Source organism: Lipotes vexillifer, unplaced genomic scaffold, assembly GCF_000442215.2.
Source record: "Lipotes vexillifer unplaced genomic scaffold, Lipotes_vexillifer_v1.1 scaffold272, whole genome shotgun sequence".
Lineage (NCBI taxonomy): Eukaryota > Metazoa > Chordata > Mammalia > Artiodactyla > Lipotidae > Lipotes > Lipotes vexillifer.
In genome coordinates this window covers 391,477-408,943 of record NW_006772469.1, presented here as the reverse complement: position 1 = coordinate 408,943, position 17,467 = coordinate 391,477, and the positions used below count along the sequence as shown (strand labels likewise).

General features: G+C 39.7%; 1 protein-coding gene across 2 annotated transcripts in view; it reads left to right on the top strand.

Annotated features, from left to right (window-relative positions):
* The first annotated feature begins 2,661 nt into the window (after nt 1-2,661).
* COPS4 (COP9 signalosome subunit 4) overlaps nt 2,662-17,467 on the top strand; it is a 37,089-nt gene continuing 22,283 nt past the window's right edge. Inside the window, exons 1-4 of one of the 2 annotated variants that reach the window (XM_007447535.1) lie at nt 2,662-3,322; nt 11,899-11,978; nt 14,316-14,467; nt 15,577-15,680. In XM_007447535.1, coding sequence (XP_007447597.1) covers nt 3,249-3,322; nt 11,899-11,978; nt 14,316-14,467; nt 15,577-15,680 — 410 coding nt within the window. In that variant the 5' untranslated portion in view covers nt 2,662-3,248. The remainder of the gene's footprint in view (nt 3,323-11,898; nt 11,979-14,315; nt 14,468-15,576; nt 15,681-17,467) is intronic. The other variant, XM_007447534.1, reaches the window with a different exon arrangement.

Here is a 17,467-nt window from a genome sequence, read left to right as displayed (position 1 = left end):
TAGGGAAATTGTGAGGGGGTAGAGATCATCTAGTTGATTATGTGAAAATGGGAGATCCTTGGCCAGAGAAATGGCCTTATTAAATAAGCATTTAATGAGAAGAGCTCATATACCAGTGGTGACATCTGCTAGAGCATTGCTACTCAAACTTTAATGTGCAAGAATTACTAGAGGTATTTTGTTAACATGACAATTTTGACTCAGTATGTTGGGGCTAGGACCCCAGTTTTTACCTAGTTAAAAAGAACTAGCATCCATGCACTTCCCTTAACTCGGACGTGCCTAGCTAGTTTCCTGCTAAGCAACTGGAGAGAGGGAGAGAATAAGCTTCCAGTGCCATCCAGGTTTGTTTTTCTCAATGCTATGAGCAAAACCTAAAAATATGTAGTATTCCCTTAGAACTTGGGCAGGGGTAATAAAGAGTTTGGAAGGAGGAGGCCTTGTCATGTCAAAAAAATTTAGTAAAATTGCTGCCTACAATAACTAGAAAGGCAGACAACCTCCCTCCCTAGCTTGTATCTCTAGTGGAGATATCTGGAAAGAGCCAGTTTGTGTATGTGGCTGCTTTTCTTTGTCTTTTAGCAAGGTATTACAAGTAAAGTTTGAAGTCAGGGTAAAAAGGGAACAGAATGTCCAGAAATTCTGGAGCTTCACTAAGTTGAAAAAGCCAACTGCTTGTGTAAACCTAAATAACAGAAGAGGGATTTCCCTGGTGGTGCAGTGGTTAAGAATCCACCTGCCAATGCAGGGGACACAGGTTTGAGCCCTGGTCTGGGAAGATCCCACATGCCGCAGATCAACTAAGCCCATGCACCACAACTACTGAGCCTGTGCACCACAACTACTGAAGCCCACGTGCCTAGAGCCTGTGCTCCGCAACGAGAAGCCACCGCAATGAGAAGCCCGAGCATCACAAGGAAGAGTAGCCCCCGCTCGCTGCAACTAGAGAAAGCCCGTGCGCAGCAACAAAGACCCAACGCAGCCATAAATAAATAAATAAATAAATAAATAAATAAATTTAAATAACAGAAGAGAAGACTTGGCTTAAAGATCTCTCAGAGCCCATTATGACTTTTTGGCAAATGCAAGTAAATAAAAAAAAAAACATCAGAAAAGAAAGATAAGCTGAAGCAAAAATCAAACTAATAGACTCCTCTTTTCACCTAATCTTATTGTTTCAGGTGATTTTAAGGATGCCATGATTAAGATGTTAAGAATGGGCTGCATGTGGAAGTCAGGAAATAGGGCATATTTAACGACTACTTCTAGAAAAAACTTTGGGTGTGATTATTGGCCCCTGAAACTGTCTGTAAGCGAACAGTTTACTGACTATTCAGTGAAATTATGTTTAAAAAAAAAAACACTGATAAACCTGGCCTACAAATGCCCTCAATTGTTCAAGCTCTAAAACATTTCCCTAAAGAGGGACGACTCTCCAACATCCAGTTAACTTGTATTCAGAAGGCAAAGCTCAGGCTCACAGAATACAATGAATAATGCAATGATCCTCTCAAAATGCACTACTAGGGTCTAACCAGGGTAGTGGGTGTTCATAATTCCTGCCCAGGATTCTACCATTGCTGTGGACAAGTAACTGCTGTGTTTCCCACTCTTACTTTTTCTGGGTTGTAACTGTGGTTATGCTGTTCCTCCTGTTCTTGCTCCACTATTGTTTTGTATTACATGTTTGTGCATGAGGCAGATAATTTGTTTTACAGTGTATATGTGTCGGTGCCATGAAAAGTTTCATCCCAGCCTGATGGAGAGGGTTGTGCATCATCAGACATCCTGGATTTTAAGCTGCTAGAGAAACTGAATTGGGAAATTGAACACTCTTCTTTAGAGATGAGTGTTCTATTACAAGAAGGATACACACAGATATTATGGTCAGAGGGACAGATGGCAGTAAAGACTGCCGACTGTCCCTCCAAAACCATCCTTTCCTTTTTCCCGGGAAAAGGAAACGAAGTTTCCAGTCTCATTGTTGCCAGGTATGGTGATTTGACTAAGTTCTTAACAATGGAGTGAGATCTGAATTGATGTGGGTAATCACCACATTACTTTCTCAAAGGATTTCCCTGTTCTGGTCTTCTATTCTTTCCCCTTCCCAAAAGAGGGAACATGCTTCTTTTCACATATAAAGTGGCAAAAATTCAAAAGTTTAACATCCTTTGTAGGCAAGGCTATAGAAATTTGCACTCCTATGTATTGCTACTTGTAATGGTCCCATTCCTATAAAGTGCAATTTGGTAATATCTTTCAAAATTGTAAGTACATCTACCCTTTGACTCTCTTCTTGAATGTATTCTACCTGTACACATATAAAATGATGTACATACAAGGTTATTCATTGCAGCATTGGTTGATTGATTAAAAACAACTTAAGTGTCTAGCTATACGGATTAAATGAACTATGGCATCCTTTCATTATATGGAATACTCTCCAGCTCTAAAAAATGAGGAAGCTCTCTGGACTTACATGGTAAAATCTTCAAGAAGAGAAAAAAAATCAAGAGCAGAATGTGCTATCTTTTGCAAAAGCTAGAAAGCACAAAAAAATTGCAGACAAATTCTATAAGGATACATAAGTAATGAATATAATTACATATCAAGGTAAGGTGATCATATAATTTGTCATCCAAATGGAAGAGTTGGTAGAGTGAAAGGGCATGTTATTAATAATTACTCCAGAACAACAGATGGAAAATGGCACTGTCCTGGACAAACTGGGAGGTATGATCAACCTATATAAAGGGGGCAGAGTGGGAAGGGGAATGGGGACCTTTTTTATTGTACTTTACAAAAAGTACCGGTCTGTGGTGAATTGTAACCAAAAGCAACTCGTTCTTTACCACGGGTAGTTAAGGGCTGCCTTAAAGAACAAGGAATGGTAAACCACAGACATAAGACACGGAACTTGATGAAAATCCGGTAGTTTTGCGTATCGGGCATTTGTTGGCGTTGCACAAGCGACACAGCCTCTTGGAGTTCATCCTCCAATCCGAAGTGGGAGCGTGCGAGCCTGAGCCTGTGAGAGAAGCCCGGGCCGGCCTCGGACTTGAGGAGTGGAGCTTCGCGTCACTCAACCCTGGGGGCGGGCCTAACGCAGGCTCCCACTATCGGCGGTCTGGCCCACACAGGCGCTACTCTGTGGCATCTCGGGTTCCCTCTAGCCACACTCTGGAGGACTACACTCGTTTTCTTTTGGCAGTGAGAGGCCTCGCAGCCTTCGCTGAGCTGGGAGAAAGATGGCGGCAGCCGTGCGACAGGATTTGGCCCAGCTCATGAATTCGAGCGGCTCTCATAAAGATCTGGCGGGCAAGTGAGTATTTCCCAGGGGCCTGGGAGGTGGAGAGTAAAGCCAGAGACTTGTTCTCGTTGGATTGACGGCGGCTTTCGGATGTGAGGCTAGGAGCGGGCCTGATGTCTAAGGGGGCGGGCCTGAGGTCGGTTGTGTAGGCAAATGTTGGGAGCAGCAGAAAACTGGAAGGGATCTTGTGTAAGGAGCCCTCAGGACCGTAGATATGGGGTGACTGTCAACGTTTGCAGTCCCTGATGGCATCCTTTCCGGTATCTTAAGATTCTAGAAGCGCGGTCTGTGGGACGACTGCTTCCATGGCCTTCTAAGCCTTCCCTGGTGCCCCTTCCCATCGCCTGCCGGCCTCTCACACTGAATCCTGGCCTCTCTTTGCCCCTGCTCCCCCCTTTTTTCGTTTTGGTTGAAGGGAAATTTATATTCTGGGACCTTGGTGTAGAGTTTTCCGGGGAGATGGCTTCTTGAGGCTGAGGGGGCTGAGGAGGTATGGCCGCTATCATGTCGTTCAGAGCCACTTGAACCATCTTCTGTGGGTTGTGTTTTGGGTACTCTCTCTCCGCCACCAACTCTGAAGAAGGGCACGTAGGCGGCATTTCACCATAACATGGGTCGGGGATGTCTAGAGTAGTGATGTTTGCAGGGATCTGGATTGTTTAGAAATTTGGTCGGAATTTATGTGGAAGGCTTAGGTGCACTCCAACTTAAAATTTGTGATATGTGCCTGCCCTGCAAGCAGTGTTAGTTACAGACAGACAGAAAGATGTCAGTTTTCTCTTTGTAGATTTCACTGTTTTTTTTTTTTTGTAATGAACATGCATTCTGTTTAAAGTGTGCTTCTCAAGTTGATCCGATTTACATCCCGACGGCTGAGATCACTTTGATCCATTCAATAGGATAGGACTGCTCTAACCTGGCCGCTGAAACCTTGACTTTGTTTTATGCTTTTGTCTGGTGGTAAATGTAATCTGCTTTATCAGTGGGAAATTTAGCTGTGTATCTTGGGCTTAACTACTTTGTGGGGCAATTTCCCTCTCAGGAAAATGGGATGATCATATATATCCTGTCTGAGGACAAAATGAGTATGTGTGTGTATATGCACTTATATCACACTTACATCACTTAGAACAGTACCTGACACTTAGAAACAGCCATAGGATTGTCGTTGTTACTATTATTATTAAGCAGTTAGTAAATACGTATGGACGTAATAATCCCTGGGTTGGAAATAAGTTGAATATGTCTCATAGCTCAATCTGTTTTGCATGTAATTTTAATAGATTTGGATGAAAGTAAAACTAGCTTATATATTTTTTTCCATGCTTGCTCTCCTTTTTGTTTTGGTGAAAAAAATAAGTGCATTAGGGCTTCCCTGGTGGTGCAGTGGTTGAGAGTCTGCCTGCCGATGCAGGGGACACGGGTTCGTGCCCCGGTCCGGGAGGATCCCACATGCTGCGGAGCAGCTGGGCCCATGAGTCACGGCCGCTGAGCCTGCGCGTCCGGAGCCTGTGCTCCGCAACGGGAGAGGCCACAACAGTGAGAAGCCCGCGTACAGAAAAAAAAAAAAAAGTGCATTAGTTATCAAAAGAGATAAAGTTTTCATGTATTTGCAGGATTCTGAAACTTAAGCTAAGCATTTACTTCCTCTGCTCTGAATTGCAGATAAACAACAGTATCCACCTTATTGGGTGCTTTAGTTACTTACTGCTCTGTAAACAAATCAGAAACTTAGTGGTGTAAAACAACTATAATTTCTCAATATGCTTTGGGTCTACTGAGCTATTTTCCTGGTCTTGTCTGGGCCCACTCATACAAGTGCAGTCAACTGGCAGCTCAGCTGGGGTTGGTGGGGCTAAAATGGACTCACATACACATCTAGCTGTTGGCTGGGTCTCTCTCCACACTGCCTCTCATTCAGTAGTTTAGCTGAGGATTCCTTACAGGGCCTTGGGAGTGTTCCAAGAGGGTGAGAGTGGAAGCTGCAAGGTCTCTTAAAGCTACCCTTGGAAGTCTCACAACATCAATTCTCAAATACTGGTCAAAGTAAGTCACATGACCAGGCCAGATTCAAGGGGAGGGGAAATGGAGTCTACCTCTTTATGAGAAGAGTGGCCAAGTTACACTGGATGCCATTACTGTAACAATCTAGTACACAGGATTATTATGAAGATTAAATAAAATAATGTGCTTGATTACTGATAGCCAGTGCTTCCTGAGGAAAGTCTTGGCCTTGCCTGTGGGTACATATCTGGTCCTATCTGGGCAAGAATGTGTCATATTTATTTTCATAAGAAAACAGTTCTGCCAGCTACATGCTTTATGAGAGAAATACTCTTGAAATATATCAGTGGTTTTAGGCTTTATGTTAGGAGCTGAGTAACAAAGGATTCCATGTTAAGAAGTAATGGAGTAAATTCCTTTTTAAAATACTGATACTGTGTGTTACTAGCAATTTGCAGAATATTTATAACAGTAGTTATTCAATAAATATTGGTTGACTCAGTGAATAGCTGGAAAGGTGCAGAGCGTATATTTGAAACCAGGTTTGTCTACTCTAAAAAGCTCATTTTTAACCCACCAGACTACACTGCTTTTTTTGTCAAAACTTCAATTAGAAATGCTTTCCCATAACTATGAAATAACACAACAGTCTGAAATTGATGTAAGAAATTATCACATGAGAAGCATTTTTGCAAATTATATAGACTGCTTTTGTACATATTATGCATTGTGTTCATTATCTCATATAAAGTTTTAGAAGAAGTGAAAAGCCTTGAGAGAGGGAGCATTTGTTGTGATAGCTTATCTGATTCACTTGGCTAAAACCTGTGTGATTCTTCAAAATTCAGTTCAGATGTTATTTCTTCCAAAAAACCTTCTCTGAACAACCATCAACACATGGAGGACCTGGTTAGTTGCTCTTCCCATGCCCAGTGGCATCCTATGTTTACCTCTATGATAGCACTTAATTGTTTTGTCTTTTTACTTCTTGCTTTTCCAACTAGAATGTTATCTCTTTGAGGGCAGGTTTGAGGTCATGGATTATAGGTCTTTGTTGAGTCAATCCTATATAAATATGACCTTTTTTTTTTTTTCCTTCCCAGTTCTGTGGTATGGAGGGTATTCAGAGGAAAATATCAGGCCTTTGAAATCTAAATGCTTCATTTTACAAAAAGCTGTCAATCTGGAGAAAGGAGTGAAAGGGAGACCTTTTAGCTGCCCTTGACTATTAAAAAAGCTGTTTTGCAGAAAAGAAAATAGACTTTTCTACCTCACAGAGGTAGACTTTGGATCACAGCTTTCTGGTAATACAGTGGAATAGAATTGTCAAAAAATAGAGGATACACACACACACACACACACACACACACACACACACACGAAACAGAGGTCAGACCTTAAAGGCCCCTTCTAACGCAGATTTTCTGGTTCTCTGTTATTCCCACACACAAGTTTCAGCGGTTCCCATCTGAAGAGTGGAGTTCCCTAAAATCTAGTGTTTACCATATGCCAAGCACAACTTTACTTACATTTTTAAATCTTAAACAGTAGGTGATAGTATTTACATTACATGTGAGAAAACAGAGGTGAAACCCTTTGCTCTGGGGTCACATAGCTAGTGACAAAGCCAGAATACAGTCTGTCTGCTTGGCTCAGAGCCCTTAACTCGAAACACCTACCTTTTGGTTTTATATTACTTTCAGCTAAAAGACAAAACAATCAAAAAAGAGCAGAATATTCAAGGTCTGTGAGACAACACAAAATGTGTAGCATACATGTAATGGGAGTACCAGAAGGAGAAGAAAGAAAGGAACATAGAATGCTTGAGACAGTAATTACTGGAAATTTTTCTAAGTTAGTGTCAGACAAGCCACAGATCTAGGAAGGAGGTCAGAGAACATCAAGCAGGATAAATGCCAAAAAAGAAAGAAGGAAATAAAGACACAGGCGTAGAGAATGGACTTGAGGACACGGGGAGGGGGAAGGGTAAGCTGGGATGAAGTGAGAGAGTAACATTGACATATATACACTACCAAATGTAAAATAGATAGCTAGTGGGAAGCAGCTGCATAGCACAGGGAGATCAGCTCGGTGCTTTGTGACCACCTAGAGGGGTGGGATAGGGAGTGTGGAAGTGAGATGTAAGAGGGAGGGATATGGGGATATATGTATGCGTATAGCTGATTCACTTTGTTATACAGCAGAAACTAACACAACATTGTAAAGCAATTACTCCAATAAAGATGTTAAAAATAAAGATAAACCTCATTAGGAAATTATTTCTGTCTTCTAAAAAATTATATTAGCACTTAGCTGTAAGATTTTGTCTTTAATATTCTGCAACTTCATTATGATGTGTCTGTGGATTTGATTTTACTTATGTCAATTAGCTTTTGCTGTGAAATAAACCACCCCAGAACTTCACCGCTTAAAACAACAATCATTTATTTAGCTCATAGTTCTGTTGTTTGGTACTTTGGGCTGGGCCCAGCTGGTTAACTCTTCTCTATTCCACGTGGTCTTGGTTCCACAGGGGCTCGAGGTGCACCTGCAGTCAGCTACATGTAGGCAGTCAGGTCAGGTAGGCAGCTCTGCTTCTCTGTTGGCGGGGCGGTGGCAGGTGACTGGGCTACATATCTCATCATCCAGTAGGTCGGCCTGGACCCATTCATGTGGCAAAGCCGCGTTCCAGCAGATAAAGACAAATTCTTTTAAAGTCCAGGCTTGGAACGGGCACTTTACTTCTGTTTCTGTTGCCTTCTATTGGTCAAAACAAGCCCAGATGAAAGGGTAGGGAGATAAACTCTACCTCTTGATGTGAAGAGTTACGAAGTCACATTGCAAAGGGGCATAGATACAGAGAGTAAAAGAAATGTGGGCAATTTTTGCAAGTGCTTTACCGCAGGGGTCCCCAGCCCCCCGGGCGGTGGACCGCTAATGGTCCGAGGCCTGTTAGGAACCGGACCGCAGAAGAGAGCAGGAGGTGAGCTGCGGGCAAAGCTTCATCTGCCACCCCCCATCGCGCCCCATTGCTCGCATTACCGCCTAAACCACTGCCACTCCCCAGCACACCCCTTCCATGGAAAAATTGTCTTCCACGAAACCCATCCCTGGTGCCAAAAAGGTTGGGGACCACTGCTCTACCGCATTATCCTGGTTAAGCTTCATTGTGTTTCTTGAATCAATGGATTGGATCCATTCATTGTCCTGAGAGGTTTTTCAGCTCTCTGTCTCTTTATTTTATTTTATTATTATTATTATTTTTTGTGGTACGCGGGCCTCTCACTGTTGTGGCCTCTCCCGTTGCGGAGCACAGGCTCCGGACGCGCAGGCTCAGCAGCCATGGCTCACGGGCCCAGCTGCTCCGCGGCATGTGGGATTTTCCCGGACCGGGGCACGAACCCGTGTCCCCTGCATTGGCAGGCGGACTCTCAACCACTGCGCCACCAGGGAAGCCCTCTCCTTCTTTAAATGTTGCCTCTGTCCCGTTCTATTTTCTCCTCTAGGCCCCGGGTGAAACCCTTGTTAGGCCTTGTTACTGTGACCTCTGTGCCCCTTTCTCTGTCTTCTGTACTTTGCATTTCAAGGCTTTATTCTGGATAAGTTCTACTTTCTAGTTTGTCAGTTCGTCAAATGTGTCTAGTCTGCTGTTAAGAACTACACCGAATTTCAAATTTTGGTAATATTATTTTTTAGTTCTATAGCTTTTGGTGATTCTTTTTTCAAATGACACTTTTTATGGTTCCTAGTTTCTTGCTGAAACTTTTTAAAAGCCTGTCTTTGTCTCTATAAACTTGATAAACATAAGTGTATTTAAGTCTTTCTTGTAACTCCAGTATCTGGAGTCCCTGTTTGTTGCTATTGACTGTTGTTTTTGTTGCTTCCAGCTAATATTGTCGTATGCATTGTAATGTTTGTTGTTGGGCAAATTATTTTAAAATGTATTTTTAGAAACAACTGGAGGTCTATGATGTTACCTTTCAGGGAGGATTTTCATTTCCTTCTGCTGGACACCTGACAGGGTTAGGAGTCTAGGACCAAGGCTTCCAAATGTATTGGTCTTCTTACTAGATGATCCTTGGAATAGAATTTGTAACCATACTTCCAAAGTGCTAGTGTTTCCTCCTTTGGCAGGCAAAACACCTTAGATACCTGTTCTAGTTTTATCAGTCAGCTGGAAACTGCAACTCACCTTTCAGCGTTTCCAGCAGATGGCAGAACACCCCAGAGCCAAGCCCACTTCTCCCCAGCAGAAGTGCCTCTCTGCCTCTCAGCTATCTTTCCACAGTCAGCAAATGCTTTCAGGCAGAAGCTATGGTTCACGTCTTTGCGCTCTTAGTCTCTTCTCTTTACTCTTTCTTGTTAGGATTTTATGCTATTAAAATTTTTTTTCCATTTCTTTCAACTTTTTATGTTGTTTTGGAGGCAGGATTGGTCCAATATCTATTTCACTATTACTGTAAATGAAAGATCTGTGAATACATACCTGTTATACTCATTTTGAGCATAGATAGTGACTGTGGTACAGTTTCATGTGTATATGTTTTATTTACCTCCAGATTCCTTTCAAGTGCCAAGAAATCAGAAATTGACACACTGAACTTTAGTTCACGTACATAATAGATGCTTGATAAACATTTGTTGATGATGATGAATGGATTGGACAGATGCAAGGTGCCTTAATTAATTAAGTTTCTTTTCCTCCATAATATTTTTTAATGAAAAAATATTTGGTACTTGTCATGTTCTCCACATCAGTCACTTTTCCATCTTTTCCATTGATTTAGATTGGGTTTTTTTTGGTGTTCTCAATACAGATTAGTTGATTGATAAGTTATGAAACTATATATTAAAACTTAAATTATTAGCAAATTTTTATAAGTGAGACATTGTCATCTTTGAATACAATATTGTTAGTATAAAATAACTGGGATTTAAGAGTAAGAGGGTTTAGCCGTAGTCTTCATTTAATTGATTATGAAAAACAAGCCAATCTAAAAAAGAAATAATAAACCATTGAATGCATTAACTAGAACCATGCCCAGGGCAATAAAGTAAATGTATAAATATAGATATGGAAAATATATGTGTATATGTGTGTGTATATATGTATATATGTAGGGAGAGAGAATGAGTTTTGTTTGTTTGTTTTTTGGCTGTGTTGCACAGTTTGTGGGATCTCAGTTCCCCAACCAGGGATTGAACCCAGGCCACGGCAGTGAAAGCGCCGAATCCTAACCACTAGGCCACTGGGAAACTCCCGAGAATGAGATATTCAATGTAAATAAATTTTTAGATAACTGTATTTCATCCCTCAAATGTAGCAATTTTTAAAATGACAATTTTTTATTTTAAAGCTTGATAATATTTCCTTGCTTTCTTGGAATTGTTTGTCTCTTCTTTTGGAGTTAGCTATCTTTTCTGTCAGTATACCTGCTTTCTTACAAAGCCAGTTTGATTCACTGCTGTTTTGAGAAATCATATAACCAAGGCTGTGAGAATATTGTATGAGCTGAGAATCAGTAAGTGCTGAATTGTAGCTTGAGGGTGTGCCCTACAAATACAAGTCATAAGTTTGAATGAGTTTGGGCCCTATTTGTATATTTTTATTTCTTGACTATATTCTGGATAATGCTCTGAATAATTGCAATTAGGTTTGTAAAATGCATTAACTAATGGTTTTAATAAATATGATTGAGACAAACAAAAGGGATAAAGGATAGTATAATACCAATGTACCAACCACTCAATTTAAGAAATAAAATGTTACTAATACTGCTGTATCTTTGAGTCCTTATGATGTGCCAAGTACTCTTCTAGGCACTGTATATATAGCAGTAAACAAAACATCCTCATGGAGTTTACAGTTTAGGAAGGAACTTACCATTGCCTAATAATTGTTAGTGTTCTTGTTTTCAACATTTCCCCATCATTTGTAGAATGCTGATTTGAATTTTGTGTGATCATGAATATTAGGCAGAATAGTTATTGGAACTGAATGCAAATAAAGAACTAATAGGCCCTGAAGGATGTTCTGTCAGGACATTTGGCTTGGTGGAATGTATTTTGTACACACTAAGACATTTAATCTCTAATATTTGGCTTCATTGCATAGTCAACATTATCCTATTGTTGGTAACCCTAGATTCATTAGGTCCATAAGGAAAAGGTTCTGGGCCACCTCAAGTAATGTTCTTGTGTGTACTTTAGTGAAGGAAATATAGCTTATCTTTTGAGGCACTTGAAAGAAAATTGACGTTTCAAATTCAAAACTAAAACTTGAAAGAAAAAGTGGCACCTTAGATCCATTAACTTAGATTTACTCTTTTTGTGATAGACATAAAAACTTAAAAAATGGTGATATACTGTAAAGAAAACTAGAAGAAGTAGCACTTTGAATTACAGATTTAGTGTTTCTTGTGATGAACTGGAAACTTAAAAAAAAAATCTGTAGTGTACTCTGAAGAAAACCACAAACTAGAGCACTATGAAAGAAACCAGGGTAAATAGAAATGAACAAACATCAAAGTTAGCATTAGACTATATAATGCCTTCTAAACACTTTCTTTTTGGTATTGTTTTAGGTATCGTCAGATACTGGAAAAAGCCATTCAGTTATCTGGGGCAGAACAGCTAGAAGCTTTGAAAGCTTTTGTGGAAGCAAGTAAGTGGAATGAAAATTCCGTGTTTGCCTTGTATTACTGAGTTAGGACTTAAAAGCTTGCTCAAGCCTTGTTTTATAACAAATTGTCAATATAATTAACATTGAGCTTAAATTAAATATGCATTGAGCTTGATTGATTTTAGAATTTAAACTACTTACAACTTGATATTTGATTGTTTTTCAATTGTTTTTCAATGTGAAGCCATTGTTACATTTACAATTAAGGTTTTGTATAGTTATTGATAAAGCAACTGTTGGAGAGACAATATAGCAAATGATAAAAAAGAATAGTCTGGATTCAAATCCTGGTCTGCTATTTTATTAGCTATGTGATCTTGGGTGGGTTATATAACCTCTTTGTGCCTCCTTTTCCTTGTCTATAAAATGGGGATATGATACCTACCCTGTAGAATTGTTGGGAGATTAAATGAGTTAATATCCATAATGGAGTGCTTAGAATAGTACCTGGCACATGATAAGTACTAGATAAGTGTTAGCTGTTGTTAATGTTAAGAACATTTCTTTTGAATGGGAACTAGAAATTTCCATTCTTTAAGACACTCTTCCCCATTCCCTGACTTCTAACATATCCAGTTATCTGGAAAATTACTCAAAATTCAGGCTGAAATTTATCCTGAGTTCACAATATTAATGATACTTGATAGTGCTTTACAGTTTACAGTGTGCTTTCATACACATTATCCATCACACAGGCTCCTTTTCATAACCTTGTGACTAACAATGCAGGTATAGATAGCCCTATATAATATATTATAAAATAAGTCTCAGGATTAAGTGACTTTTTCCCCCAAGGACATTCAGTTAGTCAGTGGCAGAGCCCAGACTAGACACTAGGTTTTCTTACTTATAGTTCTTATTTACTTATATTTCCCTGAGAAGTGCTAGTTTGTATAGTAATTTCTAATAGTTATAGGTACCTAATGGCACTTGTAATGAAACTGTTCTCAGTCACATCCAGTATCATCCAATTCCAATTAATATACTATAAACTGATTAGTTACAAGGCCTGTCAGTTACTGCCTCAAAAAATTGGGGCCTGCAATGTGAGATAAACTGGCAATGGTTTCAGAAAAACTCTTTTTAGTGGCTTTTTTTTTAAGACCGTTGCACTTAGTAGCAAAAGAGTAGTGCTTTTTATAAACTTTGATCTTTATATAAACTTTGAATCCAATGAACCACCAAAAAAAAAAAGCAGTCGGGCTTCCCTGGTGGCACAGTGGTTGAGAGTCTGCCTGCCGATGCAGGGGACACAGGTTCGTGCCCCGGTCTGGGAAGATCCCACATGCCGCAGAGCAGCTGGGCCCGTGAGCCATGGCCGCTGAGCCTGCGCGTCCGAAGCCTATGCTCCGCAATGGGAGAGGCCACAACAGTGAGAGGCCCGCATACCGCATGAGAAAAAAAAAAAAAGCAATCTACTGTTAAAATCATTTACATCAACTGAATAGTTTTGAACTGTCATTTATTTCCCCAGTAACTACTGATTTAAACTTAATTTATCTAAGGAGTGGTTCACAAGCATGATGCATCTTTTTAAAATGTAATAATAGTGATAATAATAACTAACATTTGCTGAGTGCTATGTGCCAGGTATTGTTTAAAGCACTTTATGTATATTGCATTTAAGCTTCACGGCAACCTTATCCACATTTTACAGAAGAGGAAAGAGAAGCACAGAGAAGTTAAGTCTCTTGCCTGAGGGCATGTAATCAGGAGGATTTGGAAGCAGTGTGGCTCCAGAGTTTTCATCCTTAATCATATATAATAATACCTCATAAATGTTTATAAACAGTGTCATAAAATATGTCTATGCATCTAGTGCTGACCTAAGTTCTTATTTGTTGTTTTTATCAGGAAAGTACAAGTGGCAGCAACTGTCACTACTTGCTTTATTTAAACTTCATGAAAATTATTTCACTGTTTCTTCTTTAACTCTTTTTTTGTAGTAGGTAGAATATAAGAACATAAATAAAAATATTAAGTGTTTCTGTGCCTTCACTTTGTAGAAAAATAAAGAAGAGAAAAGAATGAGTTAAAATTCTCAACTGTTAAAACTTTTTCCCAGCCATTTCTGTTTCTTAGAAAAGTTGTGGTATTTTATCTGTTTTGTTGTAGTTGTTATGTGATCAGATAATTCAGCATAAGGAAAACTGGTTCTATAATATAATATAAGGTCACAGGGGTGTGGAGATCCCTAAATAATGCTTTGAAGAGTACACTGGTATATATTATTTTTAGTATTAATTTTAGGTGAAAATTGATTGCTTAATGAAAACATAAATTACTCATGTTTTCTTATCCCTTACTTTTTTTAACAAGTGGTAAATGAGAATGTCAGCCTTGTGATCTCTCGCCAGTTGCTGACTGATTTCTGCACACATCTCCCTAACCTACCTGATAGCACAGCCAAAGAAATCTATCATTTCACCTTGGAAAAGATCCAGCCTAGAGTCATTTCATTTGAGGAGCAGGTAAAAACCTAGAGCAGTGGTTTTTGTTTTGTTTTTAGGACTCTGTTTATTATGTTTCTTTTTTTAAAAATTGAGATATAATTGATGTACAATATTATTATAAGTTGCAGGTGTACAACATAGTGATTCACAATTTTTAAAGGTTATATTCCATTTATAGTTATTATAAAATATTGGCTGTTAGAGTGGCGATTTTTAAACTTGAGATAGCAGCAATTATTTTGAGAGATACTATTAAATTTTTAAAGGAGGTGATCATTCAATTTCATTTTTACAAAACAGTGTGCCAAACAGCGTGCCAAACAGCATTTTACAATGTAAGATCAAATAAATATGATGTTTTAAGTCCAGCTGACATTTGCTCATATACTATAATTTGGTTTTATGAACCAAATATTACTCTTTAGATAATTCTTTTTAAATTTTATGTATTTATTTATTTATTTTATTTTTGGCTGTGTTGGGTCTTCATTGCTGCGCACAGGCTTTCTCTAGTTGCGGCAAGCGGGGCCTACTCTTCATTGCCGTGCGTGGGCTTCTCATTGCGGTGGCTTCTTTGGTTGCGGAGCACGGGCTCTAGGCGTGCAGGCTTCAGTAGTTGTGGCGTGCAGGCTTCAGTAGTTGTGGCGTGCAGGCTCTAGAGCGCAGGCTGAGTAGTTGTGGTGCACAGGCTTAGTTGCTCCGCGGCATGTGGGATCTTCCTGGACCAGGGCTCAAACCCGTGTCCCCTGCATTGGCAGGCGGATTCTTAACCACTGTGCCACCAGGGAAGTCCCTAGATAATTTTAAAAAATCAGTAAAATTGTTGATTAGGCTGAGAACATAGGAGAACTCCAGCATTATATATGCAGTGACACAAAAGCAAAACTTAATATTTCAACTAAATTATTGCCATAATCCACATTGCAGAATGTGTTAGTTCACTCTTCTGATATTCTGTAAATGCAAAATTCATTAAAAATTTGGGTAGCCTAGGTAAACTTTTACTATTTACTTGCCTGCATAATATGTTGAATGAGAGCATTGTCACAATAGATTATCATCTATTTATTTTAACTAGTTTACTAATATCAGTGGAAATAATTTAACATGTATACCTCCTATTCCAGGTTGCTTCCATAAGACAGCATCTTGCATCCATATATGAAAAAGAAGAAGATTGGAGAAATGCAGCCCAAGTGTTGGTGGGAATTCCTTTGGAAACTGGACAAAAGTATAGTAAATAGTGGATATAAAACATGTATAATTGTTCACTTACTTTTTTTTTTACATTCTGGTACAGGAAACAGATAATGAACAATTAAATAAATAAGTAAAATTTGTACTATTTTAGAAGGTGATAAGTGCTATGAGGAAAAGGGGCAAAGTGGGGACAGGATGTATTATTAAATAGGGTGATTAGAGTGGTAGGGTAGTCCTGATATCACCTTTTCAAACACTTGAAGGAGGTAACAGAGTAGCTATGAGCTGCCTGAGGGAAGAGTTATCAGTAGGTCCTCTTAGAGAGGATGGCTAGTGCAAAGGCCCTAAGACTGGAACATGCTTGGAGTGTTTTAAGAAGAGCAGGGAGACCACCATGGGGGAGTGAGCAAAGGGGAGTGTGATAGAGGGTGAGATCAGAGAGTATTGGGTACCAGATTACATGGGGTCTTGTAAGCCATTGTAAGGCCTTTGGCTTTTTTTCTAAGTAAAACAATGGGGAGCCATTGGAGGATTTTGTACAGAGGACTGACATGATCTGATCATGTTAGATCATTCTAACTACTGAGTTGAGAGTAAACTGTAGACATGCGATGATAGAAGTAGGGACATTAGTTAAGAGGCTTATGAGCTACTGCAGGTGAGATGGAGATTGTGAGAAATGTTGGACCCTTGATGTGTTTTTAAGGTAAAGTTAAGGGTTTCTGGACAACTTGGACATGGAGTACAAGAAAAAGAGCCAAGATAAGTCCTGAGTTTCGGTCTGAATAACTGGAAAAATAAAGTTGCCATCTACTGAGTGGTAAAGAATAGGTTTTGAGGGAAGATCAAGAGTTCTGTTTTGGACATGTGATAACCAAGTGGAAATATCTAGTAGGGAGTTGAATATATTAGTCTAGAGTTTAGGAGAGAGGTCTGGACTAGAGATATACATTTGGGAGTCAATGATATATAAATGGAACTCAAAGCCTTTAGATTGGACGAGATCTCCAAGGGAGGGTGTATAGGTAGAGAAGAGCACTGAGTACTGAGCACTCTGACATTAAGAGGTCAGGGGCAGGAGGAAGATACAGCAAGTGAGGATTGTCCATTGAGGTAAGAGGAAAACCAGAAGAATATGAAGTGTGGTATCTCAGAAGCCAAATGAGGAAAATGTATCAAGAAGGAGCAAGTGATCAACATGGTGTTGATGGTCAAGTAAGATGAGGAGTTGAAGGTGAACCATAAAAGGTAGTAACGTGGAGGTCATTGGTGACCTTGGCAAAAGCTGTTTTGCTGAAATGGTGAGAGTGAAAGGCTGATTGGAGCTGTTTAAAAGAGAATGGGAAGAGAAGAATTGGAGATGGTGAGCATGGGCAGCTCTTTGGGGAAGTTTTCATAAAACGGAGCAGAGAAGTAGGGTATAAGATGACAGCGGAGGTTAGGCTGAGATTATTTTTTCTTTTATGATTCAGTGGAAAGCAAAAATTTGACGTAGAGGAGTAGTGGAGAGGATTCTTGCAGGAGTAGACTAGAGGGGAAGGAATCCAGTGGAGGGATAGGCTTCAGATAGGAGCATGGACAGTTCATTTGTGGCAGTTTCTCAGCCTGGGCACTCTTGGCATTTTAGATCGGATAATTCTTTGTCCTGGAGGCTGTCCTGTGTATTGCAGATGTTTAACAGCATCAGTGGTCTCTACTTACTAGATGCCAGTGACACCACTATGCCTAGTTGTGACAATCAAAAATGTCTGTAGTTCATTTGTGGCAGTTTCTCAGCCTGGGCACTCTTGGCATTTTAGATCGGATAATTCTTTGTCC